Here is a 24,830-nt window from a genome sequence, read left to right on the forward strand (position 1 = left end):
TCCAGCCCATGGCAGTTTTATTGAGGGATGAGCCCCAACCTTCAAAACACCATAATTATCAGAGGAAAGAAAGGGCAGAGAAGGGGATGACATATAGAAAGGTTCAGGAGACCCTTTAATAACATGGAGTGGTCAAGGGTCAGTATGTGAATGTTAACAAGGGTCATTGACATATTTGCATATTAATGAAGAGTAGTTATATTGAATTGAGCAGGTGGGATTATGTATTAATAAAGGGGTGTAACCAGCTGATTATCCAAGAAGTGACATCATATCATATTAATGAGGATGGGGATACTTCATGTATTGAGTTTATTGGGCAGTGGTTAGGATGATGAAGGGTGCTCAGGTGGTAGAGGGAGTTGGGACTGAGAGATGAAACCCATTGTGTCCATGGGGGCTCTCTTCTTAGTTCCTCTTCTACTGTGGTGGCTTTTCATACTTCAGTGTCTCATAAGTCTCCTGGCTCCTGGTACTCAGGCCCTGGGACAGTGAGTTAGGGATTCATCAGGGGACCAAGACCATCATTCCAATCTAAAGTAAGCTTCCCATTCCCCAATTCTCTTGCCTCCAAAATGACCATAGCCCTCCCAACAGCCATCCAGTCAGCTACCTTTAACCACACTCTTTTCCAACTCTTACTTTTTCTTGATCATTTTCAAGATTCTCAATTTCTTAAAGGAACTGAACCTTTTAACAATCCAGTGGTCCTCAAACTTTTTAAATAGGGGGCCAGTTCATTGTCCCTCAGACTATTGGAGGGTCCAATTATAGTAAAAACAAAAGCTCACACCCTGCCCCTCAGCCCATTTGCCATAACCTGGTAGGCCCATAAATGTCCTCCGTAGGCGCATCTGGCCCACAGGCCGTAGTTTGAGAACCTCTGCAGTTTAACCCATTCCCATGGCAAACCATAATGGCAAGGACCACTAAGTGTCACTTACTGTGTAGACTTCCTCAGATTTCTGTGAAAACAAAGGATATGGAAAATGAGAAATCCAAAATCCTAGAAATCTCCTTACTTTCTATTTCCCACCCCTTTATGACTCATGGGTAAATCTGGGATCTTGGTATGGAAGATTTTCCCCCTCCCTAGCGACTGTCAAATCCTTTCACTAAGGTAGTAACCAGGACAGGGTGACACAATAGATAACAGGCTGAGTCTGGAGCCAGGAAGATTCATCTTCATGAGTTCAAATATGGTCTCAGATACTTACTAGCTGTGTGACCCTGAACAAGTCACTTAATTTTGTTTGTCTCAGGTTCTCCATGTGTAAAATGAGCCAAAGAAAGAAATTGACAAGAAAACCCCAAATGGGGTTATGAAGAGTCTAACATGACTGAAAAAAATATTTAAACCAGGATAGATTCTAAATGCTTCAGCAGAGAGGGATTTTACTTTGTGAATGGGAAATATTCAAAGCTCAGAGCTGCATCATATTAGCTCTGGGGGGATTAAACATGGGTTTGCTCAGCAAATGCCTAGCACTCAATTGCACACACCCCTGCTCATTTGAGACCTTTGAGGACAATAAGCACAACTTCCTTCACCTTATGTTCATTTGCCACATCTGATTTGCTGATCATGAGAATATCAGGAGCTATAGTCACATTGTAATCCCAATACCTATAGATAACTTTTTCTCTAACAGGACCTTAAACATCCTTCCCTTTTGAGTTTTCAAACTCTGAAGCTTCCAGCTTCACTGCAGCTAAGAGTTAATAAAGCCAATAATAGTTCCCAGGTATTGAGAAGTGAAGGATTGTAGAGTTGGTCCATACCTCAAATCTAGCTGCTGTCTTTCGCACCTGGATCTGAGGGAAGGGAAAAAGAAAGCCATCAGTGTAGAAAAGCAATGCCCTCTTCCACATAGCCACCTAACCTCCTTCTAGGTAAAACTGATTTCCCTTCCCCTTGCCTCCTACATGATCCCACCCCTTTCTGTGGCCCCCAGTACCTTGAGGCGGCAGTAGAGTAGGGTGAGGACGATGCCATAGGTGAATAGCACAGCATCCAGAATGTAACAGAGCTGGGGCTCAGACAGAGCCACTGAAAAGGGAAAGTCAGAAAGTTAGAGAGCTTAGGGGACAGAGGGACAATAGATAGGGTCTTGAGGGGAGGAGCAGAGGGTAGAGAAAGGAGACTTGCTCCTTCTTTAACAGTGTGCAAGTCTCACTATCATTCTACAGCCCCTGAGGATGGGTTGGGGAATGCGTAGGAGAGCAAGCCTTTGACTTGATCCAGGAGTCTCTAGTCTTGGCTTTTGTGAAAGACTGCTTCTTCTTGTTTCTTCAATAATTAATCATATTCCTCCCATTAGTAGACCATATGAGCACTTATATACTATTATCACTACACTATATCTTATTATATTGTTATGCTATATTAGATATACTATGTTATTATATTACACTATATCATTACTATTTATTATCTTCATTTCTTTCTTGTGATAGTTGTTGTTCAGTTGTGCCCAATTCTTCATGACCTTTGTACCATAGAACATCAAAATATCCATAAAGTTTTCTCAGCAAAGATACTGTGGGTTTTGCAATTTTCTTCTCCAGCTCTTTTTACAAACTGAGGAAACAGAATTAAGTCACTTGCCCAGGATCACACAGCTAATAAGTACCTGGGGCTGGATTTGAACTCAGGTCTTCCTGACCTCAGATGTAGCACTCTATGCACCATGTAGCTGCCCTTTTCTCTTGATAGTCTCATTTATTCCCTTGGATTCATTTTATAAACATTTTTCTTAAAATTTTTTTTATATCTTTTCACTACAATTATTTCCCAATATAACAACATCAACAACCATAAAAATTGAGCAAGACCAATTAAGCAGAAAGAATGATGGCTTAAATTCAAATTCTAGCTTTGACACAACACTTCTGTGATTTTTGACAAATTACTTAACCTCTCTGAGCTTCAGCTTCCTCTTCTGTAAAATAAAAGGGTCTTCTAGATCGCAACTTCTTAAACTGTGGCTCATGAACCCATATGGATTCTCATAATTGAAGGTGAAGTTGGCCAAATTATAATTTATTATTAATAAGTGTTTGATTTGTATGCCTGTTTTATATAATTATATATCTGGCATCACATAAAAATTTCTCGGATAAAAAGAGATTATGAATGGAAAAGTTTAAGCTGTGCTCTAGATGACTTCTGGGGTCTATTCCAGCTCTACATCTGTGATTTGGTTCAAGACAGGATGTACAATATCCTATACCCTTAGAGGAGAATGTGTTCCATCTGTTCTCCATCCCAAGATTAGTGAACTCTGATTTTAAAAATTAGAGTTCAATATATTTTTGATTGTATATGCTATTCTTTTGATTTATTTATATCGTTCTGCATCAGAATACATTTGTCTTTCCCTATCTCTCTGAATTCCTTATGTTCGTGTCTTCCATTATATTTATGGATTACCTTTTGCTTAGCTGTCCTCAATTGATTGCTGCTTTCAAATTATATTAATTTATCCCCAATTTATCTGCCAAATTCTAATTTTACATTTCTTTTCATTTTAATAGTTTTTATTTTATTTTATTTTTCCAAATATATGCAACATTTCAACATTTACCTTTGCAAAACCATGTGTTCCAAAATTTTCTTCCCTTCCCCTTCCCCAAGACAGCAAGCAATCTGATATAGGTTAAAATATTTGCTGTAATTTTTTCTAAGACAATGCTGGATATCTCTATATGAATGTTCTTCTAGCACTTTGAAGTCAACATGTCTAAAACTGAACTTATTGCCTTCTTTCCCCAAATTTGTCCTCACTCCTAACTTACCCATTTCTTTATGATGCCATTATCTAGTGAACCAAACAAAATCTGAGTCATCATTAATTCTTCTTTCTCCCTTCTCAGTAGATTCTAAGGTTCTGCGGTTCTAAATCTATGACATATTATAGACATATTTCCTCTTATATGATCAATCACCAAATGTTATTGACTTTATTTCCATAATATTTCTTTCATAAGTTTAGGTTCACAATGATGCCCATCACTTAACCCTGGTACATTTCTTGAGTGAAAATACATTTATTAGGTGTGATGAGTAAATTGATTATGTCCTCTTAGGTCCATTTAAAGCCATTTATCCAGTGGAAAATAAAGATTCAACTGAGAAGCAAGAGAGGAGAAAATGTTCCAATCAAATTCTTGAGAAAGAAAAAGAAAATCTCTACAAATGTAAAGGATTCAATGTTTATTCCACTGAAACAATTCTACATGTAGTATATGAGCATATGCTCTAGGGCTTCTTTTCCAAATTTCAATCCACACTGGCAGGGTGAATTCCCCATTAAGGCTTGTTCCACATTTGTTTCCTCAGGATTATCCCCATAGTAAGGATAGCCTTGTAGCATGAAAGTATCTTTCTAATACCCTCATCAATGCTCCTCCCATTATGTTGTCAGACAATAACAATCAATCAGATATACTCAATTAGTTTTCAGAAATATGCATTCAATTATTGTTCTGTAAGAAATGACCAGCAGGATGATTTCAGAAAGGCCTGGAGAGACGTACATGAACTGATGCTGAGTGAAATGAGCAGGACCAAATCATTATATACTTCAACAACAATACTATATGATGATCAATTCTGATGGACATGGCTCTCTTCAACAATGAGATGAACCAAATCAGTTCCAATTGTTAAGTAGTAAAGAGAACCAGCTACATCCAGAGAAAGAATTCTGGGAAATTAGTGTGAACCACTACATAGCATTTCCAATCCCTCTGTTTTTGTCCGCCTGAATTTTTTATTTCCTATACAGGTTAATTGTACACTATTTCAAAGTCTGATTCTTCTTGTGCAGCAAAATAATTATGGATATGTATACATATATTGTATTTAACATATACTTTAACATACTTAACATGTATTGATCTACCTGCCATCTGGGGAAGGAGGTGAGAGGAAGGAAGGGAAAAAATTGGAGCAAAAGGTTTTGCAATTGTCAATTAAGACAACTCTGAGATACCACTACACACCTGTCAGATTGGCTAAGATAACAGGAACAAATAATGATGAATGTTGGAGGGGATATGGGAAAACTGGGACACTAATACATTGTTGGTGGAGTTGTGAAAGAATCCAGCCATTCTGGAGAGCAATTTGGAACTATGCCCAAAAAGTTATCAAACTGTGCATACCCTTTGATCCAGCATTGCTGCTGTTGGGCTTATATCCCAAAGAAATATTGAGGAGGGGAAAGGGACCTGTATGTGCCAAAATGTTTGTGGCATCTCTTTTCGTAGTGACTAGAAACTGGAAGATGAATGGATGTCCATCAATTGGAGAATGGTTGGGTAAATTATGGTATATGAATGTTATAGAATATTATTGCTCTGTAAGAAATGATCAGCAGGAGGAATACAGACAGGCTTGGAGACACTTACATCAATTGATGCTGAGTAAAATGAATAGAACCAGAAGATCGCTGTACACTTCAATGTGGTATGAAAATGTATTCTGATGGAAGTGGATATCTTCAACATAAAGAAGATCCAACTCACTTCCAGTTGATCAATGATGGACAGAAACAACTACACCCAGAGAAGGAAGACTGGGAAATGAATGTAAATTGTTAGCACTAGTGTCTATCTACCCAGGTTACTTATACCTTCGGAATCTAATACTTAATGTGCAACAAGAAAATGGTATTTACACACATATATTGTATCTAGGTTATATTGTAACATATGTAAAATGTATGGGATTGCCTGTCATCAAGGGGAGGTAGTAGAGGGAGGGAGGGGATAATTTGGAAAAATGAATACAAGGGATAATATTATAAAAAAATTACTCATGCATATATACTGTGAAAAAAATTATAAATAAAATAAAAAAAAGGTTTTGCAATTGTCAATGCTGAAAAATTACCCATGCATATATCTTGTAAATAAAAAGCTATAATAAAAAAAGAAATATGCATTCACCAAAAGACTATAGATAATATAATGCAATCCCCCCAAAATCTGTGACACATTTTTCCACCAAAACATGCAAAGTCCAAGAGAAAGTAGGCTCAAGCTGGAGATCCACGTATAACAAGGCAGTCACATAGGTTCTAGAAATTCTGTTGATAGAATAGTCAAGATATTCCCCTTAAATGTGGGATAGATTTTCTGATGGACTCTTTGTAGAGCCTTGAATCTGCTTTCCACATATCTTCCAGAATGTAAACACTGCCACCAGCTATTTAAAGAACATTCCTAGGCTGCCAAAGAAAAATTTCAAATCCTTCAGTTTTTTTTAAGTTCCCAAGGTCTTCCTCCAACCAAAAGGGATAGGAGTTTAAGGGAGGAGCCTGAAACCAAGATGCTCTCCTGCTACCAAATGATTCTTTCCCAGGGGTTTGGTTAGAACATCTTCTCCCTGAAGGAAAGCATTTATGTTCTACAGTACGGTATGAAATGCAAAATGGGTAATTTTGATTATATTACATTTAAAAGTTTTCATGCAAACAACATCAATGCAGACAAGATTTGAGGGGAAGCAGAAAACTGGGGGGGAAATATTTATATCCAAGAGATTTAATAATGGCCTATTTTTTAAATATACAGAGAATTGACTCAAATTTAAAAGAATATAAGCCATTTTCCAATTGATAAATGGTTGAAGTATATGGACAGATAATTTTCAAATGAAGAAATTAAACCATTTCTAGTCATATGAAAAATGCTCTAAATCACTATTGATCAGCGAAATATAAATTAAGACAACTCTGAGGAACCACTACATATCTCTCAGAGTGGCTAAGGTGACAGGAAAAGATGATAGGAAAAATAGGGCACTTATACATTGTTGGTGAAGTTGTGAACATTCTGGAAAGCAATTTGGAACTCTGACCAAAGGGCTATCAAATTGCATATACCCTTTGATCCAACAGTGTTTCTACTGGGTCTGTATGCCAAAGAGAGCATAAAAAAGGGAGGAAAGGATCCACATATGCAAAAATGTTTGTAGCAGTCCTTTTTTTCTTTCTTTTTTTTTTTTAAATTAATTAAAGCTTTTTATTTACAAAACATATGCATGGGTAATTTTTCAACATTGATCCTTGCAAAACTTTTTGTTCCAAATTTTTCCTTCTTTCCCCCTGCTCTCTCCTCTAGATGGTAGGTAGTGCAATACATGTTAAATATGTTAAAATATATGTTAAATACAATATATATGTATACATATCCATAGTTATCTTGGTGCACAAGAAAAATCAGATCTAGAAAGAAAAAAAAACCTGAGAAGGAAAACAAAATGCAAGCAAACATCAACAGAAAGCATGAAAATGCTATTTTGTGGTCCACACTCAGTTCTTACAGGTCTCTCTCTGGGGTATATGGCTTTCTTCATCACTGAACAATTGGAACTGTTTGAATCATTTCATTGTTGAAGAAAGTCACATCCATCAGAATTGATCATTGTATAGTCTTGTTGTTGCTGTGTATAATGATCTTCTGGTTCCCGCTCATTTCACTTAGCATCAGTTCATATAAGTCTCTCCAGGACTCTCTGAAATCATACTGTTGGTCATTTCTTACAGAACAAAAATATGCCATAACATTCATATATTCAGCCATTCTCCAACTGATGGGCACCTATTCAGTTTCCACTTTCTAACCACTACGAAAAGGACTGCCACAAACATTTTTGCATACATGGGTCCCTATCTCTCCTTTAAGATCTCTTTGGGATATAAGCCCAATAGAAACACTGCTGGATAAAAGGGTATGCACAGTTTGATAACTTTTTAAACATAGTTTCAAATTGCTTTCCAGAATGGTTGGATCAGTTCACAGTTCCACCAACAATGTATCAGTGTCCCAGTTTTCCCACATCGCCTCCAACATTCATCATTACCTTTTTCTGTCATCTTAGCCAATCTGACAGGTGTGTAGTGGTATCTCAGAATTGTCTTAATTTGCATTTCTCTGATCAATAATGATTTGGAGTACCTAGAAATAGTTTCAATTTCTTCATCTGAAATTGTCTGTTCATATTCTTTTACCATTTATCAATTGGAGAATCGCTTGAATTCTTATAAACTTGAGTTAATTCTCTATTTATTTTAGAAATGAGGCCTTTATAAGGTCCTTTGGATATAAAAATGTTTTCCCAGTTTATTGCTTCCCTTCTAATCTTGTCTGCATTGGTTTTGTTTGTACAAAAACTTTTTAACTTAGTATAACCAAAAATTATCTATTTTGGGATCAACAATGAGTTCTAGTTCCTCCTCCACAGATCCGAAAGGTAAACTATTCTATGTTCTTCTAATTTAAATATATCATCATTCTTTATGACTAGATCATGAATCCATTTCGACCTTATCTTGGTATACAGTATTAGGTGTGTGTCAGTGCCTAGTTTCTGCCATACTAGTTTCCAATTTTTCCAGCAGTACAGCTAGCCACCTTCATTTGCTTTTCTCTTCATTGATTCCATTGAAATTCTTGATCTTTTGTTCTTCCAGATTAATTTTGTCATTTTTTCTAGGTCAGTGAAATAATTTCTTGGGAGTTTGATTGGTATAGCACTAAATAAATAGATTAGTTTAGGGATTATTGTCATCTTTATTATATTTGCTCTTTCCTATTTAAAAGCACTTGATGTTTTTCCAATTGCTTAGGTCTGACTTTATTTGCATAGAAAGTGTTTTGTAGTTGTGTTCATATAGTTCCTGACTTTCCTTTGGCAGAGTAGATTCTCAAATATTTTATACTATTGACATCTTACTTTATTTTTAAGTTAATTTTATAATTATAACTTTTTTGACAGTACATATGCATGGGTAATTTTTTATAACATTATCCCTTGCATTCACTTCTGTTCCGAATTTTCCCCTCCTTCCCTCCACCTCCTCCCCTAGACGGCAGGCAGTCTCATACATGTTAAATATGTTATATCGACAATTATTTTAAATGGAATTTCTCTTTGTATTTCTTGCTATTGGATTTTGTTAGTGATGTATAAAAATGCTGATGATTTATGTGGATTTATTTTGTATCCTGAAACTTTGCTAAAGCAGTGAATTATTTCTAATGGTTTTTTAGTACAATCTTTGGGGTTCTCTAAGTATACCATTATATCATCTGCAAAGAGTGATAATTTGGTTTCCTTATTACCTACTCTAATTCATTTAATCTCTTTTTCTTCTCTCATTGCCAAAGCTAGCATTTTTAATACAATATTGAATAGTCATGGTGATAGAGGGCAAACTTGTTTCACCCCTGTTCTTATTGGGAATAGTTCCAGTTTATCGATGCTTGCTGAAATTTTTAAATAGATGTCTAGCAGCCCTTTTTGTAGTGGCAAGGAACTGGAAACTTAGTGGATGGAGAATGGCTGAATAAGTTGTGGTATGAATTTTATGGGATATTATTGTTCTATAAGAAACAATCAGCAGCATAATTTCCAAAAGGCCTGGAGAGCCTTACATGAACTGATGCTGAATGAAATGAGCATAACCAGGAGATCATTATATTCAGCAACAAGATTATGTGATTACCAGTTCTGATGGATGTGGTTCAACAATGAGGTGATTCAAACCAGATCCAAAAGACTTGTGGTGGAGAGAGCCATCTGTATCCAGAGAGAGGACATTGGGAACTGAATGTGGATCACAAAATAGTATTTTCACTTTTGTTGTTGTTGTTTGCTTGTTTTTTGTTTTCTTTCTCGTTTTTTCCCTCTTTCATCTGATTTTTCTTGTGCAGCATGATAATTGTGGAAGCATGTATAGAAGAATTGTATATGTTTAACATGTATTGGATTCCTTGCTGTCTAAGGGAGGAGATAGGGAGAAGGGAGGGAGAAAAATTTGAAACACAAGGCTTTGCAAGGGTAAATGTTGGAAACTATCTTTGCATGTATTTTAAAAATAAAACTTAAAAAAAAATTAAAAAAAAAAAAAAGAACATCTCCTTGCTGGCTCATCTAAATACATTGAGTTCTGAGTGAGCTCTTGGTTTTATCTCCCTGCTTCCACCCCAAAACATAACAAAGTTCATTAACCAAGTCAAATATCTCCTATCATACCTAGGGAAGTGTTTACACCTAGTAATCAAAATGTGTTCCCTCCTGTTTAGGTTGTGAGCTTTTTTAAACATTCTTACCTCTTTTTGTATGCCCAGTGCTTAATATAGTGCCACAGTAAGCCCTTAGTTAGTATTAATTACCTGACTGAAATATAACATAGCTAAGTGGGGTGAAAAGATTTGGACTCCAGCCTTCTACTTGTATCTGTAAGATATTTCCCTTTCATATGTGGACATTTTTGATTGCTGAAAGGAACAGAACAACATTTGTGCTGGAAAACAGATCAAATCAGGTTGATAAGAAAGTGGTTTTGAAATTTCTTTTCTAAACAGAAATCTATTTTCTTTTCCTCCTTCCCTCCCTCCCAATGAGAAAATAAAATAAAAATGAAATCTCTGTAACAAAAGTATAGTCAGAAAAAGGAAATTTGTTCATTGGTCATGTTTCCCATATGTATGTCTATACTCCTCCTTAGTAAAATGTACTGAAAGGACCTATTTGAAGGCAGAGAGCTGATTGAGGAAACAAAGACAATTGGGAACCATGGTTCATAAACTCATCCATGCCTTTGTTTTCAGAGTTTTGAACCATGTAGCTGATAAACTTATAAATTAATTAACTGTTTGGGGATTATAAGAAAATTACATATGGATTGTTAAACAGAAAGATGAAATTTTTTTGAGATTCAAGTTAATAACTTAGAAATGGTCTCTGCTTATAAGGAGATCTTTATTTGAGGCATCAGAAGACAAGAGGAGCAGAAGATTGAAGGAACCAGACATAACTGGTTGAAGACAGAAGAAAGGGGGAAACTTGACCTCAACAGTCTGGGACAGAAGGCACAGGTGAAAATGAGAGGAGCTGCTTGCAGAAGACAGAATACAGTCAAGGATTAAAATTGACAGGTTGCAGAAACCATGCTAATTAGTTAAGTAGCATAGTTTGTTTTAGTGAGAGCTAATTGGCTGGAGGAAGGCAAAATTGTCCAGCGAACAGAGTACAAGCTTCTTAATGGTTTTCCTGTGTTGCCTTTGACTGTTCTTTCTATCTTGAGCAAGAACAAACCCATCTATTTTGCATCTTTTTTGTTGTGAGAATAAGCATGGTTTTAGTGAGGTCTAATTGGGCAAAACAGAATAACTGCTATTTGAAGAGCTGGCTGGGAAAAGGCTGCTTACTTTTATCATTATCTACAATTTGAGAGTGAGGAACTACCCAGGACCCCAGATCTAAAAAGAAGTGTAGCAGTTCTCTATCTTGAGAACTACTTGTTACGGATGGAGTTTAATTTTCTTAGCACTGTGCCAAGAGTGGCTGTTTGCTAAATGTTCTTCTCATCACATTAGCAACTTGAGAGTAGAAAAGAAATAGCTTTTGCTCAGTAAGTGACTCATGGTGCAAATTATTCTCTAAAAGACCCTGGACATTAAATCCCAAATTACAGAATTGGAGACATGGCTTTTCCTACTCATATGCCTCTCTCCTCAATTTCTATAAGCAAATGTTGACTTTCCCTTATATGTGCACATCCCTCCATATGTAAGACTCAAATTCATGTATGAACCATTATAATTTGATAACACCCGCTCTAATCTCTGTCCCAAATCCCATTAATATAAAACTTTCTCCCTATTGATAGAAATAAAGGCACTTCATTATGTGAGGGATAAGGTGGAATTGTCAAAAGATAAGAACTTCAGTTCTCAGGAAGTACCCCTTTTGGATTCTCCAAGAAAGAGTCCCCATTGAATCCACCTTCCGAATTTTTCAAGGGAAAGTTTTCCCTTTAGGGACTTATCAAGGGAATCATCAAGCTTCAATTCTTTTTCTAGCACTGAGTTACTTCATGTATTTCTGAAGCCTTACAGTTTAGAGGGAAAAGATAGAAGATCTCAATTCCACTTCAGATTGCTGAAAGAAAAGATTCTGAGAAGACATGAGAAGAGATAAAAGTTTTCATCATTCCCTATTTCCAGATTCTAGAAACTTTGGGGAGCTTTTCTTTGGGCGAAATCCAGGTTGGTTGAGATGAGTCAAGTTGATTCTAATAGGAGAGATCTTTTACTCTATGTCATCTGATATATTTTCCTAAGTATTCCCTCCCTGATTTCTATTCTGCTAAGATGTGTATAAATGCATTTCTTTGCCATTTGTTCATTGTTCAATGGGGAACTAGTATTTGGTGGAAAAGGGGGTCTAGTCTTGAATAGAGAGCTTGGGTTTCTCTTCCCTACAAAATGACGAAGCAATCAAAAGTCAGCTTAAACTTGACCATATTCCCCTAGACAAATAATATTTAACAATATTGACTTTTAGTATAGTACTCCCTCTCTCTGAAGAGAGCAGAGTGCTGATCTCTGGCCCCAACTTCCTACTTTCCCTTCTGACAGTAATGAAAGTCTCCTTTGGAGAAAGTTATGGAGAAAAGAGCTAGAAATGTCTATTCTGCCACCTTATTAGCCACATATGACAGTCTCCTACCTTTTTATTCTGCTACACTGCTTTTGCTTTCTATTGAGTAAAAGTTATCATTATCCTTTCGCCATCTGTTGTATAGATGTTATGACTTCCTACTCTTGCTTTTTTCCCCTACTTCTGTCTTTATCAAGTCTCCTTCAACATTCTGTTCTTCTTCTTGTCTTCTGATGCTCTGAATTAGTCTACTCATAAGCAGTGACCTTTTTAAATTTATGTATGAGACTCAAAAAAGTCCATCTTTCTATCAGCCTGAGCAAAACAATCCTTATATATAATTTCCTATTAGTCCTCAAACAGCTATTTGATTTATAGTTTATCAGCCATGGCCTTTGACACTTGGAAAACAATTATATGGAAAGAAGCCTTTGAAGCACACTAACCCATAATCATCATTTCCCCAGTCTACATTTTTCCTTCAGCCAGATTCTCTCAGTATATTTATCTGAGAAGTTCTTTTTCAAGTGTTCAGAACAATCTGAGGGAAGCCAAAATGATGGATTAGGGACAGTCATCCATCCAACTCTTCCAACATTCCCCTCTAAGCAACTTTAAAATAACACCTTAAATAAAATTTAGGAGTAGCACAGCCAACAAAAGGTAGAGGTAAGAGATTTTTCTGGCCTGTGATAACTCAAGAGAATGGCAGAAATCTTTTTTTGTTTGTTTGTTTGTTTTTTCCTTTTTTATTGTTTTTTTTTTCTGATTATACATGTACATTAATTGTTTTAAATACACATTTCTTCATGAATCATGCTGGGAGAGAAAAATCAGAACAAAAGGGAAAAATCATGAGAGAAAAAAAAAAAAAAAAAGGAAAAAGAAAGTAAACATGCCATGTGTTGACTTACAGTCAGTCTCATAGTTCTCTCTCTGGGTGCAGATGGCATTTTCTATCCAAAGTTTATTGGAATTGCCTTGGATCATTGAACCTCTGAGAACAATCAATCTATCAAAGCTGATCATCACACAATCTTGCTTTTACTGTGTATACTGTATTCCTGATTCTACTTGTTTGCTCAGCACCAGTTCATATAAATCTTTCCTGGCCTTTTAAAAATCAACTTGTTTATCATTTTTAAACAACGATAATATCCCATTACTTTCATATACCATAACTTATTCCCCCATTCCCCAGTTGATGGGCATCTACTCAATTTCCAATTCTTAACTACCACATAAAGCTGCTACAAACATTTTTGCACATGAGGGTTATTTTCCCTCCTTTATGATTTCCTTGGGAAATAATACTGCTAAATAAAAAAGTATCCAGTCCTTAAATTCCTAAGCCTGTCTGGAATCCACACAAGTGGCGGTGGCAAAATACTAGCAGCAGCAGCAGCTTTGAGTTCTCTCAATTCAGATGGGAAGGCAGTTAAACAACTGATCAGAAGAGATTACAAGGACCCTTTGCTGTCCCTGTATCCTGTACATCTGTGTACTAGGTACATATGGTGTTGACTAGCAACTCTTGCAAATTCCAGGACAGAGAGAAGTGCTGGTAGTTGGTCTCAAAAGAAGCAGGAGCTCTGGTCACAGTTCCAAAACAAAGAGGAGCACTAGTACTTGTTGCTTCAAGGGATGAAGGGCTCTTGTTGGATAAAGAACAAGGACCATACCTCTCCTGGGCTCACACTACTTTGTAAATACTTGAAAATTTCCAAACCCCAAGAACTATTTCTGAAAACAGCAGTACAAAAAAAAGCTTGAAGCTTGGCACAGTGCCTTATCATCTATCTCCTAGTAAGCAGAGGCCAATTTTAAAATAAAGTTCAAAGTCAAGAAATAGGCTGAAAAATAAGTAAAATGCAAAAAAAAGAATTTGACTATCAAAAACTACTATGGTGACAGGAAAGAAAGAAATAAAAGGAAGGAAGGAAGGAAGGAAGGAAGGAAGGAAGGAAGGAAGGAAGGAAGGAAGGAAGGAAGGAAGGAAGGAAGGAAGGAAGTTCAAAGTCAAGAAATAGGCTGAAAAATAAGTAAAATGCAAAAAAAGAATTTGACCATCAAAAACTACTATGGTGACAGGAAAGAAAGCAAGAAAGAAAGCAAGAAAGAAAGAAAGCAAGAAAGAAAGCAAGAAAGAAAGCAAGAAAGCAAGCAAGAAAGAAAGCAAGAAAGCAAGCAAGAAAGAAAGAAAGCAAGAAAGCAAGAAAGCAAGAAAGAAAGAAAGAAAGAAAGAAAGAAAGAAAGAAAGAAAGAAAGAAAGAAAGAAAGAAAGAAAGAAAGAAAGAAAGAAAGAAAGAAAGAAAGAAAGAAAGAAAGAAAGAAGGAAAATTAATCAAGTAAGGCCAATTGATTAAAAGAAAACAACACAACATTAGATAAACTGATTTCTAAATGGATGAAAATTTAGGAACTTTCCAAGTTGGGAGGGGAAGAGCAAACAGGTACAATTCCCTGAATTCAGAAAAAAAAAGTATCTATAAACAAAGGAACTTGGAAACAATGACTGATTGATCACTTGCCTCACTGAGATACACAATTGTGAGAAATTCTTTGTTTCAGTCTTTGGATCTGACCAGTTTTCTGATTAGTAAAACTTGTGTCCTTAGTTAAGCATCACTAAACACCAGGTAGAGATAGTCAAGTTTCCCAGTCATACAAGGTTATGCTGAAACAATTCAATAAAGTTTTCCTTTCAATTCCCATAATTGAATAAAGTTTTCTCATAAAACATAATATGAACTAGACCCATAATTGAATAGGAAGGAATTGAACTATTTCCAGAATTAAATCACAAGATGGAGTCAGTGTGGCTCGCTTAATACTTACAATTAACCACATGCTATTTTAATCCTTTCAATTTCCTCAGTATTAGTTTTCCCCTAGGGCAGCTGGATGTGGGCAGTAGATTTGAACCTAAATTCACATCCAGCCTCAATCACTTAACACTTAGGAGCTGTGTGACCCTAAATGGGGAGGGGAGGGGAGGGGATGAAAGGGAAAGGAAGGGGAGGGAAGGGAAGGGAAGGGGAGGGAAGGGAAGGGAAGGGGAGGGGAGAGGAGGGGAGGGGAGGGGAAGGGAAGGGAAGGAAAGGGGAGGGGAGGGAAGAGAAGGGAAGGGAAGGGGAGGGAAGGGGAGAGGAGGGGAGGGGAAGGGAGGAGAAGGGAGGGAAGGAGAGGGGAGGGGAGGAGAGGGGAGGGGAAGGGAGGGGAGGGGAGGGGAGGGGAGGAGAGGGGAAGGGAAAGAGAGAATTTTAGCTTATCCCATAGAGAAATGGGAAGTGAAGGGGATAAAATAAAGAAGGAGAAGGATGAAAGGGAGGACAGATTAAGGGAGGCTGTGGTTAGAAGGGAAAATTGACTTTTTAGAAGAGACAAGATAAAAGAGACAAAGAAGAAATAAGAAAACAGAATAATAATCATAATTGTGAATGTGAATGGGATCAGCTCAACCATAAAACAGAAGTAGATAGCAAAACTGATTAGAAACAAGAATCTAATAATATATTGTTTACAAGAGACATACTTGAAACAGAAAGATACCCACAAAGTTAAAATAAAGGGAAACTGAGAAACTAATATGCTTCAGACAAAGCAAAAGCAAAAGTAGGTCTAATTAAAAGAAATAATCAGAGAAATCACGTTTTGCTAAATAAAAGCATAGAGAATGAAATAATATCAAAACATTTTAAAGCATGTTTTTCTACTAAAGGTCTAGTTTCTCAAACATATGCTCAGTATAGAACTGTGCCAAGTTTATAAAGAGACATTCCCAATTGATAAACGGTCAAAAGATATAAACACAATTCTCAAAAGAAGAAATCAAAGCTCTTTATAACTTTGACAAATGTTGAAGAGGAGAGAAAAATAGGACACTAAAGAACTGCTGGTAGAATAGTGAACTGGTATGTAATGTAATGTCTGGGTTAGCTTTCTCGAGGGTCTTTGGATGGTCTTAGCAAGAGAGTTACCACAAGGATGCTCAGGGATAGGGTCTGGAGTCTGACTGAAGTCTGGAGTCTGAGCCTGAACTCATACACACTCGAGTCTCCTTATTTCAAGTCCTCTCAGCCCTTAAATATCTTAGTATAATTACATCATTACAGCACACTGAGCATGTGCCAACTGTAGAACCATTCCATCACCATACTAAGTACTATGTATATGAGAACTATTATTTCATCAATCACATTGCATAAACCCCCTGCTGTAAATATCTTTGCTTCAATTATATTTTTCTCAGAGTTCCCCAATATCTGCAGTCCTCTATAGTAGCCAACCTTTCTGGAGAATAATTTGGAGACCCAAAAAGCTATCAAACTCTGCATACATACCCTTTGACCAGACATTACCATTACTAATTCTATATCCTAAAGAGATCAAGTGACAAAGAAAATGGACCCATGTGGACAAAAATATTTATAGCAACTCTTTTTTTGTGATGGCAAAGAATTGGAAATTGAGGTGATGCTCATCATTTGGGGAATGGCTGAATAACTTGTACTATATGATTGTGATGAAATACTATTGTGTTATAAGAAATGATGAAGGTGGTTTCAGTAAAAACATGACAAGGCTTAAATGAACGGATGCAAACTGAAGTGAGAGGAGTCATAACATCAACATGCACAGTAACAGCAATGTTGTAATGATGTAATGACCAACTGTGAAAGACTTGGATATTCTGATCGATAAAATGATCCCAGACAATTCCAAAAGACTCATGGTAAAAAAAAAATCCTATCCAACATCAGAGAAAGAACTGATGAATTCTAAGTGCAAAAATGAAGTATAATTTTCTCATTTTCTTTATTTTTCTTGCTATAAAAAAGGGCTACTTATGAAGTAGGTTTTGCATGATTTTATACATATGATTGATATGAGATTGCTTATCTTCTCAGATGTTGGGGAAGAGATGAGAATTTGGAACTCAAAATGTTAATGAAAAGAAGGTTAAAAAATAAATTTGTGTATATACACATACATACATACATATATGTGTGTGTGTATTGTTCTCTCAGAACTTTATCTAAAAAGGTCATGTGTTTTCTTAAGCTGAGATCGGTTTCTTCACACAAATATTCTTTATATTCCTCTGTCAATCTGAAGAAAAACCAGACTATATACCTTTTTTCAACATCAAAATGTCCCTATACACAAGGGAGAATACCTTCTACACAGTCATTTCCTCAATTTAAATTTCCTTTATTCAAGGCAAGTTCTTAACTCTCTCTTTGCTATTATAGTAACTTTCTAAATGGTCTCTCTCTAAGATTTTCTCTTTCCCAGTTCATCTTTCACAAATGTGCTAAAATGATCTTTCAAATATTTTATGTCAATTATATTAGTCTTTTTTCAAAAGCTCCAGAGGTTCCCCTCCTCCCCCTTTTTTTTTTAGCCCATCCAGTGAAATACAAGCCTGGCATTTGAGAACCTCCCTAACCTGGCTTCAACCTGCCTTTCCAGCCTTATTTCAAAAACTTCATTCACTCTGATATTGTATCCTTTTCCCTCGGTGTATTTCATTATGCTCCTAATGCCAAGATACACTCCTTCTCATCTTTGACCATTAATAGGAGCTATTTATGCAGCACTTTAAAAGTTTGCAAAGCATTGTTCATACATTATCTCATTTGCTGTTCACATTCATCTTTATGAGATAAAAGCTATAGATATCATCTCCATTTTACAAATGAAGAAATTGAAATTGAAAAGATTAAGGGACTTGATCTTAGGTGTCAGAGACTGGTTTTATCATTTTAAGTTTCCCTTGACTTGAAAAATCAAATATTATAACCTTCCTGTTACACTCTCTCTCAACTTAAGTGTTACCTTTCATAGGATGCCTTCCTTAATCCTCCCTAATGACAAGTGATTTCTAACCCTCCTCATATTCACTTAGAACTCTTTCTGGATCTTTCCTTTAGCCATGTAGTAGTAATTTGCCTTTTGTAAGTTCTGCTTTGAGAACTTCCCCTCTGAAACCTGAGGAAATGGTTGTGATCTCTTTGAAAAGGTAGCAGCAAATGCAATGTTGAGAAAAAAAGAGGTTAGCAGGTAGAATTGGTAGGTGAGAAGTGATTGGATGTGAAGCCCCTTTTGGAGTGAGTCAGAGAGGTATGTGTTTAACATGTCTGAGGATCTTTCGAAGGTTTGTATTGAAGGTGTTTTTCTCTACAGAGTCAAAGAAATTGTGTGTGTGTGTGTGTGTGTGTGTGTGTGTGTGTGTGTGTGTGTGTGTGTGTGTTTTTTGCTTTTTTTTTTTTAACTTTTTATTTAGAAGTATCTTCTTGATAAACCGTGGAAAGATTATGAAAACAGCTGGAAAGACAGTTCTTGTCACTGCTGAAATGAAGTTGAAGAAAATACACCCAGGAAGAAAGACATGAAGAGATTTTTTATGAAGAAGCAGTTTAAGAAATTATCTTATGAAGATAATTTAAAGAAGAAACAACATATGTTTTGAGAAGCTTTGAGTAAAGAAGTACTAAGTTTTCAGAGAAGTGAACTGTTGATATTTTTAGAGTTTGAAATGACTCTGAAGTATATGTATAAGACAATTTAATATATATATAGCATATATGAATATACAATATAATATAATATATAAGACAATGTAATATACTAATGTAATTTTATAATGTAATATAGTATATAATTATGATAAATGCAAATAAATATATGATGCTGATAAAACACATTAGCATATTTTTATTAGTATGATATATAGTATATAATATATTGTTCATAATTAACTATCTAAATATATAATACACATATTATAGAGCACTGTTATATTAAGTATATTAATATGATTTTCAAAAGTATATAATTATTTGATTTATTATATCATTATATGTTAAACCCTATAACATGTATATATCATAAATAATATTCAATGTATCAATATGAACACATATATACATGTATACTTGTACATTATATGTACATGCTTATATCTATAGTTGTATGTAGCTATATATGTGTCTTTATGATTTTTGTCAATTCTATTCCTTAATAAATTATATATTTACTCACTTTAAGCTATATTTAAATATGAATGAAGAAGCAATTATTTAGAGAAAGGTTTCTCTAGTTCATTGAACAAATAATATTTAATGTATCAATGAGAAACTTGAACTAATTAAAATTAACTAAGTTAGAAGAGATTTCAAATTTATTGAAGAGAAGTAAATTAGCCAACATATCATTAGATTTATATGGAGCTAAGGATTAACAAATTAAATAAATAGCAATAAATCAAACTGCAGGATGGAATTGGATGACCTCAATGAGTATGTGTGGTCAGGTCCCAGAAATCTATAACTGTTATTATCATTAGTCATTATCATTACTATCATCAACATTATCAACATAATCTCAGTCCTAGAATATATACTTTTTGGTATGTATACCTTATTTAAAGAAATATTAAAGAAAATAGGATTATTGTTGGGGCAGGGGAGGAATGAGATAAATTTGCATATTAATTACATAAATTACATAATTACATGAGGAAACTCAAGAGCCAAAGAGGGGAAATATGACTCAAAATATCAGGGTAAAGGTCAAGGAAGGGAGAAAGAGAAATGATGTCACTGGAGTACACTACAAATCATTTAGAAAGAGGAAATACATGAAGAGTTGGGAAAAACAGATCACAAGTCTAGTTGAAAGGCATGAGACTATAGTGATGAAAATTTCAATTTTCCAGATAGGTAAATGAGGGGAATTCTTTTCCCTTAGATTTTAGCAAAGTTTAAAATATCTTATTTCCCCTTTTAAAAAGATGGAGAGAAATGGATTAGTGATAATATAATCAGATGGATTCATTCACATCTGGTTGGATGGCAGAACTAAAAATGTGGTTAACATTTATCAATAACAGCATAGATAGTTCATCTAATTTGCAACTGACAAACTCAGAAGAGAGAGCTAGCACACTGACAGAACTGGTATTTTCATAGGCTCAAGCATTGGGCTGAAAATAAGAAGATGAAATTCAACAGTGATAAATGTAAAGTCTTCTGATTTGGGTACACAAAAAATCAACTTCACAAGTATAAGATGGGGGGAGACCTGAGATCTTGGATTAGTATGAATCAACAATGGAATGGAGCAATCAAAAAGGTCAATGTGATGTGCTTCCTGGAGGAACTTTCAGGTTTGTCTTCCAGAAAGAGGATTGTAATAGTTTCACTGTGCTCAGCCTTCATTAGACTTCATATGAAGCACTGTGTTCACTAATGAGCACTGGAGAGGATCCAGAAAGTAGCCACAAACAACCTTGAGTATATGACATCCGCTAAAGGAACCCGACATATTAACTTTGAGAGAAGGCTCAGAAGGAACATAATAGCTGTCCATAAGAATCTGAAGAGCTGCCTGGTAGAAAAGGGATTAGGCTTAATTAGGAAAGGTAGAGGCAGGAGCAATGGGTCTAAATGACAAAGAAGCTCATTTAGACTTGATATGAAGAAATAGAGTTGTGCAAAAGTGGAATGGTCTTTCTCAAGAGGTGAGGAGTTCCTTCTCCTTGATAATCTTAGCAGAGCTTGTGGGGTATTTCATAATTGAGGGGGGAGGGTTGGATGTAGATCTCTCCCAACTCTCAAATTCTGTGATTATATCAATGTCTACATTAAAATTCTGTGTATACTTCATTATGTCATATTATTTATCATTAATTATTGCTTTCATATATATGAAATATATATATGTGTGTATTTCATACATTGTGCTTTGAATTCTATTTCTAGGCACTTATACACATATTATCTCAGGAACGATGAGCAGGGATTTTGTTTTGGTTAGATACACATGATTTTATCAATGTGTAAAATTTTCTCATCAATTACAGGTCAGTAATTCCTCTGTGATGTATGGTCTTAAGAGAGTTGCCTGGATCACTGAGAAATTGATGTGCCTGTGGTCACAAAGCCAGGATATGCCAAAAGCTGGACTCTAATCTACTATGACACAAGCTGCTTCTGAATCATGTCCATTTTTAAAAATTGTCTTTTATTTCAAACTTAAACACCAAAAAAAAAAATAAAAAAATTAGTATTTCCATTTATCCAGTTCTGTTCTCTTTCCTGAACTTCAATCTACATTGCTAACTAACTGGTTATTAAACATTTAAAATTGGATATTCTATAGGCATTTCAAACTCAATATATCTAACGCTGAACTTCTTTTTCCCACAAATTACTCTTTTCTGTTAAGGGCATACTCGTGCAAATCCTCAGCATCATCTTCAGTCTCTCGCTCCAAATATGTAGTGTCTACCACCACTATTTCTTACATCCATCCTCTTTTACTACCAGTTTAGACCCTTATCACTTTAACTATTAAAATGGCTTCCTAATTGTGTTCCCATTTCAGGTCTCCCACTCTAATCTATCCTCCACACAGCCACTAAATGAACTTTCCTAAAACATGGACTGACCACGTCACTCTCCAAGGCAAAACATTGCATTATTATATCCAGGTCCAAATTTGAATTTCTCTGCTTGCCACTGAAAGCTTTTCACAATCTGCTTCCAACCTATTTCCAGGCTTCTTACACATTATTCCCCTTCACATATTCTTTGTTCCAACCAAATTAGGTTTTTAACTCTTCCTCATGCATGAATAGTCCATTTTCCATTTCCGTGGCCTTGGCACTGGCTGTCCCCATTGCCAGGAAAGCACTCATCATTTCCACTTCTTGGAATCCGTGCTTTTCCTTCAAGACTCATCTTAAATGAGAACACCTACATGAAGCCTTTCCCGATTCCTACCTCCTCCCTTGTCTTCACAGACACTGCGGCCCTCCCCCCCAAACCTGCCTTGTAAATTTTGCAACTCATACATGTACATATGACTCCTGATAGAATATAAGCTATTAAGACAGAGATTGTTTCACTTTTGTCTTTTTTATACGTAATACTTAGCACAGTGCCTGGCACGAAGCGGTCCTTAATAAATTCCAGTTGCTTGATTACCAGGTTGCAAAGTTTGGGAACCTCAGTCATGGCTTTTGGAAATAATCTCTCTGCCTCCTGCTTGTGGGCTGTTATCAGCATTTTATATTCATTTTACTTTCTAAATTTATTTTTTCTTTATCCACTGGGGGGAAAAACAAGTCTAAAACCATTTCTGTCAAATTTGATAACGTAAGTAATTTATAGAGGGAGGGGGAACTAAAGTTCTCTCCTGAATCCCCAGGCTTTCCCCTGGATCTTTTCCTTCTTACAAATGGTGGAATTCTAAGGCATCATTGAGCACAATTCTCCCCCAGGGACTCATCAGTGTTCACTGGGCTGAGACCCAAAACCTCAGCTCAGAAGGGTAGGGCTAGAGAAAGGCAGCGACAGCTTCAGCTTAGAAACCACAGGAGTATTTCTTACTAAGTCCTGTGACCTGTGGCTGATGTGGCTGGACAGGAAGGATATGTGTATGGGGGCTAGGGCTAGGGCTAGGGAGGGAGCAATTTGTCTATTATTGTTCATCTTCTATCCTTGACTTCATTGCTTCCCTCTAAATAGGCATCATAACAGGGAACAAAAACTAATTTCCTGTCTCTAATCCTTGGGGCTCCCCAGACCCCAGTACCAGAATGGATGAACATTAGATGAGTGACAGAGCCAGGACTCGGAGAAATGGGTAATTGCAACGAAATTGCAACAATCTACTAATACCAAGTGCTTAAATTTTGTAACATATATACCCAATCTGGTTTGAACTTCAAAACCATCCTGTGAGGTACTCTTCTTATGTTGTACCCATTCTACAGATGAGAAAGCAGGTTGAGAATATGTAACTTGTCTAAGCTCATCAGTTCTTAGAATTCTGAAGCCATCTTCCTGACCCAAGAGCATCTGTCCTCTTTGTCACAAAGTCCTCAACATTTCAGCTAGATGGTATGTTAATTTACAAAGCAATGGAAAGTACCATGGCTAGGTACCATTTCCCCAGGGGTTGGAGCCACCGCTGATACTCAGGGAAGGAAAGCTGAACATCCACCTGCTGACATAAACTAGGCAACAGGACTGATCTGAGCTTCCTCCTTACTCTCTCATCATTTTCCACTTTCCTTGATAAATTAAAAAATCATTGGATACCTGAGGCTTTCTGGCTTCCTTCTCGTCTACAATGGCCACCACTACTACTCTAACCTTCCCCGACGTAGACATCTCGATGATGTTAAACATGACAAAGGACCCTCAGGGTCCCTGAGCACAGAAGAGTCTGAGATGTTTGCTAAAGGTTCTCCTCCACTCCAGCTTCCCAACAGAAGCTGTTGTCTCCACATTTTGCCCCATGGTGATCACCAGGGCTGCGGGAGGTGAGAGGCCCTTTTACCATCCACTCCTTTGCTCCAAATGCCAATCACGAAATCATGGAGCTCACCACCTCGCTCGCTGCCCCAGTAACTCTCCATCACAGACATCAGGGTGGCTCGTCCCCTCCTGTGGGGCGTTCAGACCAAAGCAAAGGCAGGGTAACATAGGGAGGCATGTTGGGGGGTATAGGGAGGACTCTTGGTCCTTGAAACCCAGGGGAGAAGGAGGCACGGAATGCAAGAACCCAGATAAGGATCTGAGATAGACCAGAACAGACAAAGGCCAAAAAACCTCCCTCAGAGGCACAGGTACTCCCTCCTCAGAGATGCTCAGAGACGCTCACGTCCATTACCCGTACAGACTTGGTGAACTGATCCATTTTCTCCAGACTTCAGAGGCCCATGCCCTTCCCCTCATCCCCCCACCAGCCTTTAACTCACTGGCTTCTTGAATCAGAAGCAGCACCAGCAACAGCACCAAAGAGATCATCTCAGGCAGTGGATCAGGGACCAGAGGCTGGGATCCGGACGCTCACTTGGTTTGATGGCTCCCCACAGCTGTGCTCAGCAACTCCCTGACCACAGTTTCCCCCCTTCCTGCCCCGCCTCCCCCACCAGCTTCGGCCCCTTCCCCTTCCTGCAGTAAAGGCTGGGCAGCTCCCGGAAGGGCCAAATCGGACAGAAAGGTTGCCTGAGTGGGGTCCATCTATGAACCTGAGACCCTGAAGACCCCAAACCCTCTAACCCCAGGAGCGAACCCTCTCAACCACAGGGAAAAGACTGGCCCCAGCTTTCTCTGTCCACTCCAGCGCAGCATCGAATTCTGTGTACCGCAGGGGGACACATGCCTTGGGCTATATATAGATGGTCCCCAAGGGTGTATCACATCCCTTCTCCCTGCATTTCCTGCACCTACCCAAGGCTTAGGGCATGGGAGTTACAAGAATGGAAATTCATGGTAGGAGGCTAAAGCAGCTCTGCAACGACAGGAGAGAAAAGGGGAACAACAGAGAAGACAGGGAAAGAAGAAGTGGA

General features: G+C 37.0%; 1 protein-coding gene across 1 annotated transcript; it reads right to left on the reverse strand.

Annotated features, from left to right (window-relative positions):
* Positions 1 to 24,386, reverse strand: FCER1G (Fc epsilon receptor Ig). Its single transcript, XM_074309228.1, has 5 exons — positions 24,237 to 24,386; positions 1,959 to 2,050; positions 1,783 to 1,815; positions 945 to 965; positions 1 to 483 (listed from the first exon to the last, which is right to left on the reverse strand). Exons 1-5 carry the CDS (start codon positions 24,283 to 24,285, stop codon positions 421 to 423), a joined length of 258 nt encoding a protein of 85 aa, XP_074165329.1. The 5' UTR covers positions 24,286 to 24,386; the 3' UTR covers positions 1 to 420.
* Between the last annotated feature and the right edge of the window lie 444 nt (positions 24,387 to 24,830).

Source organism: Sminthopsis crassicaudata, chromosome 4 (genome assembly GCF_048593235.1).
Source record: "Sminthopsis crassicaudata isolate SCR6 chromosome 4, ASM4859323v1, whole genome shotgun sequence".
Taxonomy (NCBI): domain Eukaryota; kingdom Metazoa; phylum Chordata; class Mammalia; order Dasyuromorphia; family Dasyuridae; genus Sminthopsis; species Sminthopsis crassicaudata.

What these genes read in the sequence shown, in the direction of transcription:
- FCER1G (XM_074309228.1), bottom strand. Translation starts at nt 24,285, where the DNA reads ATGATCTCTTTGGTGCTGTTGCTGGTGCTGCTTCTGATTCAAGAAGCC. An exon ending in TACTCTACTGCCGCCTCAAG is followed by an intron (nt 1,816 to 1,958) that starts GTACTGGGGGCC and finishes CCCTTCCCTCAG; the next exon opens with ATCCAGGTGCGAAAGACAGC. An exon ending in AGACAGCAGCTAGATTTGAG is followed by an intron (nt 966 to 1,782) that starts GTATGGACCAAC and finishes TTGTTTTCACAG; the next exon opens with AAATCTGAGGAAGTCTACAC.